General features: G+C 34.4%; 1 protein-coding gene across 13 annotated transcripts; it reads left to right on the plus strand.

Moving 5' to 3' along the window:
• The first annotated feature begins 760 nt into the window (after positions 1-760).
• LOC142175529 (uncharacterized) lies at positions 761-13,822 on the plus strand. 13 transcript variants are annotated; one of them, XM_075242486.1, is made up of 8 exons: positions 761-906; positions 3,213-3,520; positions 3,730-3,819; positions 4,061-4,150; positions 9,887-10,046; positions 10,203-10,246; positions 10,352-10,462; positions 12,590-13,200. In XM_075242486.1, the coding sequence occupies exons 2-5, from the start codon at positions 3,298-3,300 to the stop codon at positions 9,937-9,939; spliced, it is 456 nt and encodes a 151-aa protein (XP_075098587.1). In that variant the 5' UTR covers positions 761-906; positions 3,213-3,297; the 3' UTR covers positions 9,940-10,046; positions 10,203-10,246; positions 10,352-10,462; positions 12,590-13,200. The 13 variants fall into 13 exon arrangements, with proteins under 13 accessions (XP_075098587.1, XP_075098586.1, XP_075098585.1 ...); XM_075242485.1 differs by having other exon boundaries at positions 9,887-10,024; positions 12,590-13,198; XM_075242484.1 differs by having other exon boundaries at positions 9,887-10,246.
• Positions 13,823-17,899: the final 4,077 nt, after the last annotated feature.

Below are 17,899 nucleotides of genomic sequence, written 5' to 3' on the forward strand. Positions count from 1 at the left end.
TTTAATTAGATGACTATTTCGTTTATCGAAAGTAAACTTGACTATATATACTTTGAAGCTAAATTAGATTAGTTCAACTCAGTATTTTATAAACTTAATAAATGGGTATTCAAAACCTATATGAAATGTACTGTAAGTTGCAATTTTTTTTTCATTTTAATATGATAAAAGAATATTTTAAAATGTTGGTCAAACTTCGCATTAATTGGACTCACAAAAAGCGAAACATTTCATCTAAATTGCAAGTAATATTCATTAGTTGGGTGTATTCAAATGTTTGCTTGCTTCCCTTGTAATGTCATTCCTGCACCTAACCGAGGACATGACTAGTGATAGAAATGTGTGGAGGTCGAGAATTAAGATGGTGGGTTCACAGGTAGTTGTGAGTTTACCAGTAGCACTAGTACTATTCTTATATTCTTTTATTCTTAGTTCTTTATTACTTTGTTATGTTACTCGCTTCCATTACTTATTATATTACTATTGTTATTGCTTGTTGCTTTATTCTTATAGTTTCTTTAGCCGAGAGTCTTTCGGAAATATCCTCTCTGCCTTTATAGGATTGGGGTAATTAGGTTGCGTACATACTACCCTCTCCAGACCTCATGTATGGGATTAAACTGGGTTTGTTGTTGCTTGCTTGCTTTCTTCCCTTGTAACATCTGTGCACTATATTTCTCCTATCTAATAAGAGGGACTTAGCACATACATGGACGACATGCCTGCTTCACACTTCAAGGATAATTTTGTCTTTTCATCTAATTTTTAATGTTTCACTTGGATTATATCGATCAAAACCTGGCAATCACCGCACTCTATAGGCTCTTCTTTTGCTTCTCTCTTCTCACTCTTCTTGTTCTTATCGATACCAGGCAGGCAACTCTTTGAGATACTTGGCAGATGCAGGTTATTTATATTTAAAAGGCTAACAGCCAGTTTATTTCAAATTCAATATCACCATTATCAGAAAAGCTTTGCTGATCTTATCTTTGCACTTTTGTGAATTTTTCCGTTTGAATCATTGTTTCTTGTGAGTTTTCCTCCTCTTCTTCTTCGGCATTGTTTCTCTATTTAATCTTTATGGCATGCTAGGGGCTTTATTGCTCAGAGAGTTTAATCTGTCCGTCGATTTTGTTCTTTAGGTGTTTGAAGCAATTCTTGAATGAATTAGACATTTTTTTAGACTTCTACTATTGATTTCGATTTAATTTCTCGAGTGTGAAATAGTTGGGGAAACCTACGATAAAATGCTAACAACTGCTTTTGCTTTCAATTAGACAGTACAAATTGAACTAAACCATCCATGCCTTGTATCTTTTTCTCAAAAAGGAGAGAAATTTCAATAGAGTTTATTTTTTTGTTCACATTGATTAGTTGCTGAATCTGTAAAAGTCGATAGATATTCTCAAAGTCTTGTTATTTCACTTACGTAGAAGAGGATGTTTAGAACGAGTAGAAGAAGATGTTGTTTTGGCAGTATAAGCTACTAAATAGCTATTTGGGTATGGTAGTATCTTGAATTCTTGATATAGGACATAGAAAGGAAAATAGTAATTTTTGATGAAACATTATTCTCGCTTTCCTATAGGTTATATGCATATACTTATTTTATGCACTCAGAATTTTTCAACATATATGTCCAACGCTTTAAATCAACTAAGAAGATAAACAGAAATAGCAAATGAAAGCATAATTAGAAGAAAGAGAGTTGACTGCTAGAATGAAGAATTAGCAGCAAAAGGATTAACCCATGCCTGCTTACATAAACGCAAAGTCTCAAGTTGGATTCTTTCCTGAATTAAAGAAAAAATTATAGACGCAGATCTGTTTACTGGGCTCAATATGAAAGGGCACAACATTAATCATAATTCTATAGTCAAAGAGAAAGAGCTGAACGAATTGTTCAAAATCGCTATTAGCTAGCCTAAAGTGCCTCTTGGTATTATTCATGTTCTTCTTCTGACTAATTTCTGGCATCAATATTTTTTTTGGTTGGTGCATAGTAGCTTCAACATTAAAGAGTTACCGTGGTTTTATGTGATCGAAACAATTGAAAATATAGTGTAAGAAGACTTTGTAGCAATTATCCGCTCTCTCCTATGTCAACCTGGGTCTGTCAAAGGCTAAAGTATAATCTTCACTTTTTGCAAGTTTTTTTAAAGCTGATAAACGTTGCAACTTTATTATGGCAAACACTTTTTTGTCGTTCATAGATGATTATCATTGTCTCTTTTCAATAGTAGTTTGTTTAGTTTCACTCAGTTCTTGCTTTAAAGGTTTGATCTTGTTTCAAATTTTCATATGAAATGTTGCTGCAAAAATTATCATATTTCAAGAACGTTGGGAATTTATGTTTAGGTGTTGATCCAAAATCTATCTTATGTGAGTTCTTTAACGCGGAGATGTCTGGTTAATATTTAGGGGCACTAATGTATTTTTGGTTTAATTTGTGCCTCTTTTTTCCAAAAGTCGAAAAAAAAGAAGCTAAACCTTTGCACTATACATCCAAAACAAAAAGATAGATCAATAAGCTAATTTTGATTAATGGAATTACCTTAGTGAAATAAGGTTGAGTGGTGAAGAACCTGTCCAGAAACACTGATTTCTCTTGTCCAAATGTTTCTGGAACTTTCATACATCGAAGTCGAATTTAATTTACCATAGTTTGTCTTCAATGATATTGTAACTTACATCATACAATGTGTATGATGATCACACTGAACAATGGTTGCACAAACATTATACGCAATTGATTAGATAAAAAATATATTCACTGCTAAGCAGATTGTTCTATTTGCTCCAAATAGCTACAAAATTTTAAAGAACAATATTTTTTACCCTGTTTGTGCAATTGCAAAGTACACATATACTTATGATGACTATACTTCACAAGGATTCAGCCTGGTATTAGGTATAATAATAAGATAAGAAGATACTGAAATGAACGTTATGCTTTGCTGGATTTACTAGGATGATTTCATAACCAAAATCATTAATGAGAATTTTTAAGGATATACAAATTAATATAAAGCCAATTTATTTGCCAGTGATGTATGACATGTCTCTGAGACATGAGCCCTCAGTGATTAGTATGCCATTTTTTTGGTCTCCTAGATAGAATATTTAATAGATATTGTGTTTCGTGATATTAAAAATATAATTTATGTCTTTTTTAAACATCTCATGAAAACTTCTACTGGAAATATTTATAGGTAAAAAGGAAAATTGAACTGCCATAAACTGATGGATTCCAAATAACCAAACAAGTACTCATACGCAGAAAAAAGGAAGGCTACAATGCACCTCAAACGGCGTGATACGCAGAGCCAAATATCTGCTCGTAGAAGGGAAGCGATGTTGCTATCGCGACGTATGAGAAGACAAAATTTTGCAAAGCACAGCCTTCTTGAAAGTCTGATTGTTGCTGTCCCAGAGCAGGCAACATCATCTTGGGACAAAACAGGATTTCTAAATCAAACTGCTCTTACCATACGAGAACCTCCTTCCCTTGCGGAAAAATGTTAGATTGTTGTACTCATATTTAGAAACCATATGTTATTAATATAATGGTTCTTATGTATTTTGCTTGGAAACTTAGTATAATACCTTATTTTTCTTATGTGCCTACAAGCTAAAATACTCAAATAGTACGTGCTCTATTGCACTCTATTTAACACATGTTGAAGCTTCATTGTACGCTTTTAAATGCTTTCGCTGTTGTGTTACCAGGTACCAACCATCAAGCTTGCCTGACTACATTGTGTGATAATTTAGAGAAAGGAAAGAGTGTATTGGATACCCCTATCATTTGTGAAACAGGTAACCATATTCTTCTCTTCGTTAAAAAGGTTATATTGTTCTATTCATGTTTATACACTATATATTATTAGGACAAAGATGCTTCTTAATTTTTCTTGGAGATTGAGTATGATATCTTACTTATCTTATATGTGCCTATAAACTAAAATACAAAAATATCATATGATGTTTTACACTTTATTTTGCATCTACTGCGGCTTCACTGTATGCTTTTAAACGTCTTGGCTATTCTATTTACTAGTTGCCAGTCTTCAAACTTGCACGACTACAGTGATGGATAATCTAGAAAAAGAAAAGTCTATATTGGATCCCCCTATCATTCGTGAAACAGGTAAACCTGCCTTTAGATTATACTTTCTTTGAGAATAACATATTGTTTGTACATTACTGTAAACTGTGACTATTTGTATATAAGGGTCCACGTCGGGTACATCTAAACTGCCTCCTGTTTACTTGAACGCTATTCCAATCAAAGGTTTGCATAAACTTTATATTATAATAATGCCCACCATATGTATGCCTTCGTGTTTCATTTTTTTAATGATACTTCTTATATATTCAGTTCATAGCCGGGCCAGAAAGGTGTGCCTGGCTGCTAAAGAGCAACAAAGTGACTATGTTACTCTAAAAAACGTTCCACACTGCCAATACTGTCGTGCAAAGAGGTTTGAATATGAACCTCCAGGATTTTGCTGTAACAATGGTGCAATAAGGTTGACATCTCATAAAATGCCACCTGAATTATCAGATTTATACTTTGGAAATACTGAAGAATCTGAAAACTTTCGAACTTATATTAGAACGTACAACAACATGTTTGCATTTACTTCACTTAGTGTAAAGTATGATAAAGAGATAGCAAGAAGAAATTGCGGTATCTACACATTTAGAGTCCAGGGGCAAATGTATCATTTTATAGATGATTTAATTCCTTCCAATGAAATACCCAGGAATTCACAGTTGTACTTCTATGATCATGATAATGAACTAGCTAATAGGATGGCTTGTTCGACAAGAATTAATGAATCAATAGTCAAAAAGTTGGTGGACATAATGAAAGTAAATCCATACACTATTTTCCTAAAATCTCTCTTAAATGTTCCCCAATTATCTGATTTCTATATTTCTCTTAAATGTCACTCAACCATAGATCAACGGACATATAACTTACCCAGCTCATCAGAGATTGCAGCATTATGGCTTGAAGAAAATCCTACAGACATTTCTGCACCACATATTCGAATTTATACCCACAGTAATAGAGCTCGATTAGTACATTATTATTATGGATGTTATGATCCATTGCAATATCCGTTATTATTTCCCTTCGGTGAAAATGGATGGCATTGTGGAATCAAAAAAAATATTCAAACAAATAATGTGACGAAACATAGAGCTTACTGTGAACATGAACAGTTGCCCAGTATATCAAACATGTGTTCAGTTGATGGATTTCTTGATATGGAAGACGAATCACTACAAAAAAGAAAAAGAAAAAGAGATACAGTGTCTTGTCGAGAGTATTACAGTTACAAATTTCAAATAAGAGATAATGAAACAAATGAAGTGATACATTGTGGAAGAATATTCCAACAGTTTATAGTAGATATATATATATATATAAAACTTGAAACACAAAGATTAGACTTGTTCTCATTTAATCCAGATTTATTTAGAATTGAAGTCTTGCAAGGACTCTTTGATATTTTAAGATTTGGTAAAAGGGAAGCCTCTAAAATTGGAAAGAAAATGTTCCTCCCTATTACATTTATAGGGGGACCAAGGGACATGTGCCTACGATACATGGATGTTATCGCATTGGTACAATATTTTGGAAAATTTGATTTCTTTATAACAATGACTTGTAATCCTTCTTGGCCAGAAATAAAAGAACATTTGTCACTAGCTGATGAGGTACAGAACAGACCTGATTTAGTTAGTAGAGTTTTCAGAGCAAAGGTAGAAGAATTAAAAGACAAATCTTTGAAAGAGTTGCTGGATTCATGTATACTATAGAATTTCAAAAACTCGGTCTTCCACATGCTCATTTCCTTATTATACTTGCTGATGAACACAAATTACTGACTCCTGAATCTTATGATAAATTTATCTGTGCGGAAATGCCTGATTTTAAAAAAGATCGCGATCTATATTCACTTGTTATTAAACATATGATGCATTGTCCTTGTGGAAAGGTAAATCCTACAAATATTTGCATGAAAAATAATAACTGCAAATTCAAGTATCCAAAAGATTTTGCTGAACAAATATCAAAAGAGAAGAATTCATATCCAATATATAGAAGGAGAAGAACCGGAGAAGCTGTAGAAGTAAGAGGTGAGTTTCTCGATAATTCTTGGGTAGTTCCATATAATCCATTTTTGATATGCAAGTATAATTGTCATATGAATGTTGAATTTTGTTCTGCTATCAAGGTAGTGAAACATATTTACAAACATATTTGCAAAGGACACGATAAAATTACATTTCATATACATGGTAGTAATACAGATACAGACATAGATGAAATAAAAGAATATCAATCTGCTAGATGAGTTTCGCCTCCAGAAGCTGCATGGCGATTATTTCGTTTTCCAATAGTGAAATGACTCCAAGTGTTTTTCACCGTCAGTTACATTTGGAAGGACAACAATTTGTCTCTTTTAAAAGTATTAAGAATGTTGATAGAATACTGAGCAATCCAATGATTCGAAAAATAATGTTAACTGAATTCTTTGTTATGAACAGAGCAAATAAAGATGCTATGCAACTGTTATTATTATATAAAGAATTTCCTAAGTACTTTGTATGGCCATTTAAGGAAAAAATATGAACACGTCGAAAACAACGTAATGTAATTGGAAATGTTGTAACATGTCATCCAACAGAAAGAGAAAGATATTATCTTAGATTATTGTTGATGAACGTTAAAGGACCAAAATCATATAAGGACTTATGTAAAGTTGACGGCAAATGTTATAATACATTTAGAGAGGCTGCAGAAAAAAGAGGATTGTTATACTGTGATAACAACTTAGTTGAATGTATGTCTGAAGCTATAAATTATTAAATTTCATATAGTTTAAGGCGTTTATTTGCAACATTATTGGTGTATTGTAATCCCGCTAATCCAGCAGAACTTTGGAAACAATTTGAAGATTCAATGTCCGAAGATTTTAAGATTCTACCTAACATGAATGCTAAAGATATTCGTTTTATGGATTTAAATTATATTAATGATATTTTGCATTTGATGGGACGTGATATTAATGAATATAATCTTATTTCTGAGAAAATTAAACCTTCAGCTGCTATTGGAGAACCAATGACTGTCAGTTTGAAAGAAATATCATTGTTAGAGAAGAAGATTTGCTTCTATAGAGAAAATTAAATACTGAACAAAGAAAAGTGTATGACACCATTCTTGATAGGATATTTTCTAACAAATCAGGAGCATTTTTCGTTGACGGACCTGGAGGAATTGGAAAAACTTTTCTATATCATGCTTTATTAGTTGTTGTACGATCAAAAGGTTTTGTCGCTTTAGCAACAACAAGTTCAGGTGTTGCAGCTTCGATCCTCCCAGGAGGACGAACTGCTCACTACCGCTTTAAATTTCCTATTGATATCGATGAACAATATTCTTGCAACATTAGTAAGCAAAGCGCACTTGCAGCTTTAATACGTGATGCAAAACTGATTGTCTGGGATGAAGTATCTATGGCAAAAAAGAAAGTGATAGAAACTTTTGATATTCTCTTGAAGGATCTAATGGATACAAATGCTCTATTTGGAAGAAAAGTGGTCGTTTTCAATGGTAATTTTAGAAAAACTCTCCCGGTTGTTAGGAGTGGGAAAAAAGAAGATTTATTCAAGAAAGCTTATTATATTCTGAAATTTGGAATCAACTAGAAAAACTATGATTATCAGAATATATGCATGCAAAGACAGATCCTACCTTTTGTGAATATTTGATGAGAATTGAAAATGGACAAGAAAAAACAAATAGCCATAACAAAATTGAAATCCCTAATTGTTTTGTTATCCCTTTCATTTTTGAAAATCAATCGTTAGATCGGTTGTTTAGAGTTACTTGTCCAGATCTACATACATGTTTTTCGGATGCATCGTCTATAACTTTGCGTGTAATTCTGACAACCAAAAATGACTTTGTTAATGAAATAAATGATTTGCTCATAGCTCAATTTTCCGGTGATCCTAAAACATATGTTACATTTGATAAGACTATTGAAGCAAACGATCAAAGTCAATATGAAGATTTTTTGCATATTTTACATCCTGCTTGTTTACCTCCCCATAAATTGAAAAAGAATTGTCCTGTTATGTTATTACGAAATTTAAATCCATGTGAAGGTTTATGCAATGGTACACGACTTATATGTTGTGATCTTCGAAAACATGTTATAAGTGCTAAAATTTCCACTGGGGACTTTAAGAATACCCATGTATTTATTCTTAGAATACCATTATTATCATCAGCGGATGAAAAATTGCTTATTTCTTTCAAAAGAACACAATTTCCTGTGAGATTATGTTTTGCTATGACAATAAATAAAGCTCAAGGTCAAATATTGGACTTCGTGGGAGTTTATTTATGCGAACCTATTTTTTCCCACGGTCAGCTCTACATAGCGCTATCAAGAGCAAAAAGTTCCAATTGTAAAAAATTGTTAATTCGACCAGCCACAACAGATAGCGATGATGATCATTCAACTTACAATATATTGTATAATGAAATCATTCAAAAAGCTTTTTCATAAATTGTTCCACTGGATGGCCCCAAGTTTTGTTCTTGTAATGTGCTCATATAATTCATGGCAAGTTGGCTTGAGGTTTGACATCATCCCAGGAATTACTCTGATGTTGTTGCAGAGGTCTTTTTACCATTACCTGTATGCTTATTATTCATTTAACGCCTTGTTGAAACATATTTTTTGCACCTTTACTATGTAATAACAAAAGGTTAACTTCTGTTCTTGCAAATCCTTGCTAGACTTTTATCGTTCTTTTAAACGCACAATAAATAGCTCAATGTTGTATCCAGATGCATTTTCTTGCATCAATACTATTAGGTTCTTTCATGCCAATAATTTAGAATATAATTACTGTATGATGAAAAAAATTTAAAGCTCACTAACGGAAAATAAAAAAAAGTATTATAGCTGATGTATTCATATCATTTAGATACTTTCTTGGTGACATACTTGAAAAACTTGATGGTTGCTTTAACATTTCTTTTTCTATAAGATTGATTCTCGCTTAACTATTACAACCGATTCTTATGTGAAGAACCAGAAGGAACTCCATTTATACTGTAACCCAACCGGACCCAATTCTAAACAAAGGAGGAGGGTTTACTGTCTCTTAAAAGCAACATCGCTGACTATATGTATATGTATCAAAATTCTTACCAATTTTAGTTTTACTGTGACTAACTTCTACTTTCTTTTTTGTGCTTATTAATTAGGAATTGCATTTTTATTCCAAAATTTTACAAGATAAAGACATGTCATATACCTGAAATAAAGCGGGCAGAACGTATCAAGCTACTATGTTATATATTTTGATTAAATTACAGTTAAACTCTTCTGGCTACTTTATTTCGATTACAAAATTGCAAGTATTAGACACATGAACATACTTCCAAGTAATTATATCTACCTGTGTGCATTTTGCTATATTTTCCATACATTGATTTTCATTTTGTTGTTTAGGAAGTGGAAGTTGCCAAAGTACCAGGGCAGTCTTCTGATACTAAAGTTAAGTGTGAAATGGGGTACCACACATGTTTGGCTGGAGAATCACAAAAAGTTGATGCAAATCATGTTGATAATTCTTTGTTGTGTGGTGAACTTCTTGCTTCTTATATTAATAGTTTTGCACATAATCTTGGCTCTTCTACGAAACGGTTGCACAACCTGTGAAATTTTGGTGCTGGATACTTTCGAATTAGATATTGATTGTCCATTCAATTTGATTGGTTCGATTTACAGTGTCTTGACTGATTGATTGTGGATTTTAATTTACATTATCGTTGGTATTTCAGCTCGTTCTACGTCAAGGATACATATGGAAGGCACACAAATCACCAACTACTAATAAAAGGGATTAATGATGAGAAGCCATCAATTATGGGAGAGCCTAGCCAATAGAATTCGACTTCAACTCATGGATACTTTAAGAGGTATTTGTCTAGAAAAAGACAGGTGATTTAATATCCTTCAATTTATCTGCCTTCAGTTATTCTACTTGCCACTGTTTAGTGAACTTACATTCACTCTGTGTACTATTTAAGGCTTTAGCAATGAATGTGGAAGTTATCATGTTATATGTCTTCTTATTCTGACCAATATGTTTCTCAGTGCTACTTAAGCAGCCAAAAGGGTTAGAATATCATCTAAGAATGGTAAAATATCAAATCATTTTTCGGTCTTTTAGAAGATATTTTTAGTACTGAGGAGGTCTGTTCCTCCTACACATGCTCAATTATAATTCTTTTTCCTTTTTCTAGAAAGATCATTCACAAATGACAAAAGGTGGTATATTCTAGGACATCAGTTTGGAAGATTTGTCAGAGGTTTGAGAAAGGAGAGCAATCCAAAGCAGATGCTGAAAAGGGCAGGTTTCTTTTTTTTAACCTTTCTTGTTATTATACTCTAACATATCTCATATAACATATATATCGATTCATTCTAAGGTCATAGAGTAGAGATGAGTGAAGTTAGAGTTCTTGAATGGCCTCAGTTACTCTTTGGATCATGCCTCAAACTATCAAATCTCTCTTAGTATCATCTATGTATACTTTCAGAATATACAATTGTATTGGAAGTTGTGAGATAGAGTTGAGATTATAGTTGATTCATAAGCCTCGAGGGAACTCGTGGTCCAGTTACGCTTGAGTATACTTTCCCAATCATAAGTGTTTGAAGAACAGGATATGTCTACTGTGATCTGAAATCTTATGGCGGAATTTTGCTGACCTACACGTACACTAGAATATGGCGACTACACCGGCAGTGAACTAACAACGCATAACAATTGCTAACTATTCACTCCTTTAATTCTCCATCAATATCAAAATTGTTCTTGACCTCTGTATTTTCTCCGTTAACTCTCGATTTCTCTCTTTGATTTCATCTTCTATCAATATCAATACTTCTGGTAAGGCTTTCTCTATTATTCTATTCCCTTTTTATTAATTGGCTTTGCGTCCTACTTTCGTAGTGTTTATTAAGAATATCTGAACAAAAAAAAAAAGAAACAAGAAAAGTTGCAATATGATCACACCTCGAAAAGATCTGCCTTATATGTGTTGGTAAATTGTTCAAAGGTGTTGATGGGACTGAGAAGTTAAGCTAATTGGCTATCAAATGAAAAAACCAAAAATATTCAATTCACAAATCCGTAGTCTTTTTGAAATATGGACCCTAAAGCTGCTTTATGTTTCATCCTTAAAGATTATCATCAGCTTTACAAATTGCTCTTGTAGACACATGCTGCCCGGATATCTTCGAGACGTTTGAGCCAATCACATTTCTTATTTTTCATACTCTTAGTATTTAGTTACTTTCTCTGGATATTACTAATCTCAGTAAACTTCATTATGCATTTCTAACTTAAAAGTCTTGGTTATTGGTGTCATATGAGCATATGTGGTCATTTGTATATACATGGCTTAGTCCTGCCCCGCAAAGCTATATATATTCCTTTAGAATTTAGGTGACTTATCTGTATAGGGACATGTAAAAGTGATTTTCAAAGTCTACAATGAAGTGCAGCATAGGAGCTTCCAGCAATATGGAACTGATATGTGGTATTGCTTATGCTCAGGCAAAACACCATTGAGTGATATAGATCAAAGTTTGAAATTAATGAGCAAGCGAAGGTACTAAAAATACATGGAATCTGTAACTTCCACTCCTAATATCCAAAACCAAGAGAGTTACTGGTACAAAATTTTACTCACCTGATCAGTTGTCTCCATTCCCATTAATTAATAACAGTAGTCTCTGTTGTCTCGCCGGAGCCCTTTTTGTTGGTATTACATGCTCTAATTGCTCTCTTTTGAAATGTTGTAATTCCTTTACACCAGCAGTAAAAATCTGTACAGTTGTTTTGCTTATGTTATCCAAAAAGATAAGACTAATGAAATCAAACCTATAAGTATTAACTAAGTAACTATGTTGTACCAATGTATGTCATTTTAAATTTTATTAATTGAGTACAGAAATATGTTATATCAAATTGTTGAACTTGGGCAACTTTTAAAGGAAAAATTAATTACATTAACGTGCTAACAGAAATATTTTTGGATAGATTAAAAAGGTATGGTGAATGCTTTCCTTCATGTAATCTGCTTTGTTTGTTATTGAATAATTTAATTCTCAAAATGATGTGCAATTCTGGAGCTTCAGAGATATGGTTCTGTCCTTGAATCCATTATCAAAATTACTGAATAATTAGCATATCAACAAGCAAAAGAAGCTAATCAACTGCTTTCAAAAGGTAAATATTTGGCTGATATTCATCCTTCCTCTCTTCCCCTTGGCCCTCTTCCTTTCTTGTATACCCTTGCTACTATTAGCATTTTACCTATTCTCAACATCCTCCATTATTCCAGTACTTTTTACTCTATTCTAAGAAATGAATCCTGTCGTTTTTTTTAATCTTAATTAGAAAACTTCATATACAATTATCTTTCTCTGAATTTGCTCAAAGGAAAATATTTATTTGATTCTATTCTTTATAGGTCCTCTTCATGGGGTTCCGTATGGTTTGGAGGACATTATTGGCTTCCAAATCTTTCAAGGATTAAGTCCTTGATGTTGAAGCTTGGGTTTATAAGAGGTATTGATAAATTAATGAATGTAGAGCCCTCATCCAAAGGCAAACCTGTACATGTATTTGTATAACTTATAGATACGGATGATGCAGACGGATATCTTCTAGTGTAGTTCTTGTTGCAAAATTAGTCGCTGATTCTTTAGCATGTGATATAATATCTGGTTTGGTGATAGAACAACAAACCCATGGAATGTTGAAGAATTTTTTACTGTTTCATCAGCAAGGACAGATTCCTGTACCTCAGCAGATATATATATAGAGTTATTAAGCTATTATTAATACAGGTATTTTGATGGAGGTAAACATATCTTCCATTGTGGAAAATATGATATTACTTGTTCTGCTAGATGCCTTTATCTGTTTGCGTATCTGCATGGTCGAAAGAATAGACTTGAACTAACTTTTCATCATTCAGTGATCCAAATCAATAGAATTTTAAAGATCTTATGTACTGTGTGCCTTATCCCGAAATTGGTACAACAAAGATGACCAACAAGAAGGAAAATTGTGTGCAATAGGTAAATGGTTATGAGAAAGATCAGCCCCCCAAATGAACTTTGTGCTTGTAGATGGAATCCTCCATCAATACTTAGAATGGCAGTTCATGCCTTTCGTGTTAGTTTTACTTATTAGTATGCAAAGTATATTCTTTTGACAACTGTGTCTTTGTGTACCCAGCTTCTAGGTGTCGTGTTACTGCGTTGCAGCCCATTTTTGGAGTTATTGGTCGTTCTGTCCCCAGCTGCTAGGCTTGGTGTTACTGCGTTGCAACCTATTTTTAGAGTTGTTGGTCGTACTAGAATTATGAGCACATCTGAAAGCTTTGAACCATATCTCTTCCACAAAACACAATTTGATCCCATTTCATGTTATGCTTTATCTTTTATTATAAGAACATTGACACTTAAATCTGGCTGTTCAATTAGGACAAAGTAGGACCATTTTGTAGAAGTGCAGGAGATTGCGCAGCGTCAATTACCTTCAATGTTTATTTTCTTCATACATCTACCTGTTTCAAAATTTACATCCTCGCCAAGGATTATATTGAAAAAATTCAAAATTCCAAAGTTCATTGGACACGTAACTGTTCCTGATTTGTACACATCTACTATACCTTTTTTGATAAAATTTATCTTTTGATACCAACTAATGAGTTTTGAATTAAACAGTCTTACCAAAAATTATGGTATCGCCTATTTTTGTTTCAGAATCTCTATTAGGATACTTGTTCTTTTTTATATTCGAGAGTGTAATTAGCCGCTCTTGCTGCCTGCTTTACTTGGGAAATTCTTTTATAAGTAAATTTCTGTTCCACATTCCATAGAACTGAAATAGAATATTCTCCTTCCTATACTTCAAATGAAAATTGGATGTTTTCAGGCGTTGATGCATTGTGTTTGTGGTGGTGAGATTTTTCTGTTAGACACAAAGTTAGTTTAGACATGAAATATTTGAGATATATTATTAGTTGCATAGGGATTGATTATGTGATTTTACAGTGAGGATGTTCTTCTGATTTGGTGAACTGTTGTAGAATCCAAGGCTGTTGGGATGCATATTGCTTCTGTTTTTTTAGCATTCTTGTGGCTATTGTATGTATCTAATTCTATGTTGGTCGGCGAATGAAAAGATACTAATATTAGGCTGATGAACAAAATATGTAACAACTTTCACCTTTTGTGAAAATAGTATGTGATTTGGTACTAACTAGCACTATAAAATTTTGTAGTCATATTTCTTGTAGTTAAATATGATTTGTTAGTTATTAAAATTTTGTAGTCAGCTTGGCTCTCTCTAAGCATGATTCCCATTTTTCCTAAAGTTACTCAAGCAGTTGCTCCAACAACTACTTACTATTCTAGGAAGTACAATGATATCGTTCAACCATCCACTGAGAAATGATACAAGGTTGATTGAGAAGATTTCTAAGGTGTTCAGCACTCATCCTGTGGCTTCCAACGGAGGACCTTCTGATTTTACCTTTATGGTTCATACCTAGTTGTTTAGTTCTTTGTGAGGAGCTTAAGGATATGACTGTGATGACCCAAGAGGTCATCACTTATTTTTAAAATGAATTCTGCGTTTCGAGGCTTTAAAAATCTCTTTTAGCATTACCTCGATTTGCGTGCGTAGTCCGGGTGCGTAGCCGGAAAGCCTATATGTGAAAATCTATGAAAAATAATAAATTTTGACTATAAAATGAATTAATTTGACTTCGGTCAATATTTTGGGTAAATAGACCCGGACTCATGATTTGACGATCCTAGAGGGTCCGTAGGAAAATATGGGACTTGGGCGTATGCCCGAAATCGAATTCTGAGGTCCCAAGCCCGAGAAATAAATTTTTGAAAAGAATTATTTTCTAAAATAGTTCATAAGGTTTGGAAATGAATTTTGATTAGAACGTATTGGTATCGAGCCCGTGTTTTGGTTTCGGCGCCCGGTACAGGTCTTATATATGATTTAAGATAATTCTATGAAGTTTGGTAAGAAACGGAATCCGTTTGACGTGATTCGGACCTTAAATGCAAAATTTGATGTTTAAAGAAGTTTTGAGAAATTTCATTGATCTTGAGGTTTAATTCGATGTTTATGATGTTATTTTGGTGATTTTATTACATGAATAAGTCTGTAGGATGTTTTTGAGGTTGTGTGCATATTTGGGTTGGATCCTCGAGGGCTCGGGTGAGTTTTGGATAGGCTACGGGGTGCATTTTAACTTAGAAAATTGCAGGTTTACAGTTGTGCATAGCAGGCCTACAAGTTTCGTATTTGCGAAGCCTGACTCACAAATGCGATATCGCAAATGCGAGCGGCTAGTCGCAATTGCGAAGAAAGCCCAGGCCAGCTCCCTCTGGCAAATACGAGATTATCTTCGCAATTGCGAAGTTTCCCATTTGGCCGGTGATCGCAAATGCAATGCTGTGGTCGCAATTCCCAAGTCGAAAATGCGACATGTTGATCGCAAATGCGAAAGTCCAGTTTTCCCTGAAGGGTTCATAAATGCAAGCCCTGTTTCGCAATTCCCAAGCTAGCAGAGGTCGGGGTTCGCAATTGCGAACCCCTGTTCGCAATTCCCACATCTGTGACCTGCAACTTTTATATTTATAGATGATTTTAAACTCATTTTTCACATCTTTTCAAAACACAAACTCCTTTGGGCGATTTTCCAAGAATAACTATTCTTCCAAATCGATTGTAAGTTAATTTTAACTCATTTCCTTCAATCATTAACATCTTTTAATATGATTTCAACTCAAAATCAATGATTTTCATGGGGGATATTGGGTGTTTTGGGTAGAACATAGGTTTTTCAAAAATTGGGGATTTGGACCTCGATTTGAGGTCCGATTTCAAAACAGATTATATATTTGGGTTCGTGGGGGAATTGGTAATCGGATTTTAGTTTGAACCTTGGGTTTTGACCAAGGGGTGATTTGGGTCCGATATAATTAAGTAACTTGCGGCTAGATTCGAGCGAAATGGTGGTGGAATCAAGGGGTAAAGCTATAATTGAAACGTGAATTGTGTTCGTGGCATCGAGGTAGGTGTTTGGTCTAACCTTAGCTTGAGGGACTAGGAGTTGTGTCTATTTTCTACGTGTTAATTTTGGAGTACGACGTATAGGCATGGTGATGAGTATCTATACGTCGGTGTCAATCATGCCCGTGAGTCTTGTGTTATAAATTGTTATGACTCCGTTGTGGTTTATTATTCCTCATATGCTATTATCATCATTCTTCCCTTGCCGGGATATTTGTTTTGATGTTAATGTTCCCTTGCCGGGATGTTTGTTTGATAGTATTGTTTCCTTACCGGGATGTTGTTGAAATATCATTGTTCCCTTGCCGGGAAGTTATTATGTTGCTTTTGTTCCCTTGCCGGGATTCCTTGTGATTATTGTTGGCTTGTAAATAGGAGCGGGTGGTACGCCTACCACAAGAGTTAATAAAATGGGAGCGGGTGGTACGACTACCACAAGATATAATAAAATTGGAGAGGGTGGTAGGCCTACCACAATATATAATGAAATAGGAGCGGGTGGTACGCCTACCACAAGAGTTAATAAAATGGGAGCAGGTGATACGCCTACCACAAGATACATGAAATGGGAGTGGGTGGTCCGCCAACCATGAGATACATGAAATGGGAGCGGGTGGCACGCCTGCCACGCGATAAATGAAATATGAGGGGTGGCACGCCTACCACAAGATATGAGAAATGGGATCGGGTTGCACGCCTACAACAAGATGTGAACTAAAAGTGAAATCTCCCTTTATTTTCCTTATCCTTCTTAGTAGTTGGATTTTGGTTCCCTATAATTCTCTTGATATTCTGTTTTACCTGTTATTCTCCGAAGTATGTTTCCCCATCCTATCTTTATTTGTTTATTATGCTTTACTTTCCGCTGTATATTATATAACTGCACATATTTATTTGGTAGTCTGGTCCTAGCCTCGTTACTACTTCGCCGAGGTTAGGCTAGACACTTACCAGCACATGGGGTCGGTTGTGCTGATGCTACACTCTGCACTATGAGCAGATCTCGGAGTAGCTCTTGGACCCTAGCTTGGAGTCTACCTTCACTCCACCCGGAGATCCAAGGTAGACCTGTAGGCGTCCGCAGGCCCTGGCGTCTCCCTCTATCTCTATTTTCTATTTCATTTTCTTTATATTCTGAAACAATGTATTTTTGTTTTTCTTCAGACCTTGTATGTAGTTAATCCTAAACCGTTTGTGACACTATGACACCAGGTTTTGGGTAATTGGGGTTTAAACAGTTGTAATATATACATAGTTCAGCTATTTCATTGTGTTCTTCCGCTTAAAATTAAATTTTCGCTGTTATTACGTTATCGCTTTATATTTGCTAAAAGGAAATAATTTGATAATGAAGAAAGTAGTTAAAAGATTGGCTTGCCTAGCTCTCATTAGTAGGCGCCATCACGACTCCCGAGGGTGGTAAATCTGGGTCGTGACAAATTGGTATCAGAGCTCTAGGTTACATGGGTCTCACAGTTCACAAACAAGCTTAGTAGAGTTTGAGGGATCGGTATGGAGGCATCTGTATTTATCCCCAGAGGCTACAGAGTTAGGAAAATCTTCACATTTATTCTTTCCTATTGTGCGGTTTGGTTCCTCAACGCTAATTGAATTTCTACTCTGTTCTTTCACAGATGGCGAGAACACGCGCTTCCTCATCCACTGACCAGAT

Source organism: Nicotiana tabacum, chromosome 21 (assembly GCF_000715075.1).
Source record: "Nicotiana tabacum cultivar K326 chromosome 21, ASM71507v2, whole genome shotgun sequence".
In the NCBI taxonomy this organism is placed as follows: Eukaryota; Viridiplantae; Streptophyta; class Magnoliopsida; order Solanales; family Solanaceae; genus Nicotiana; species Nicotiana tabacum.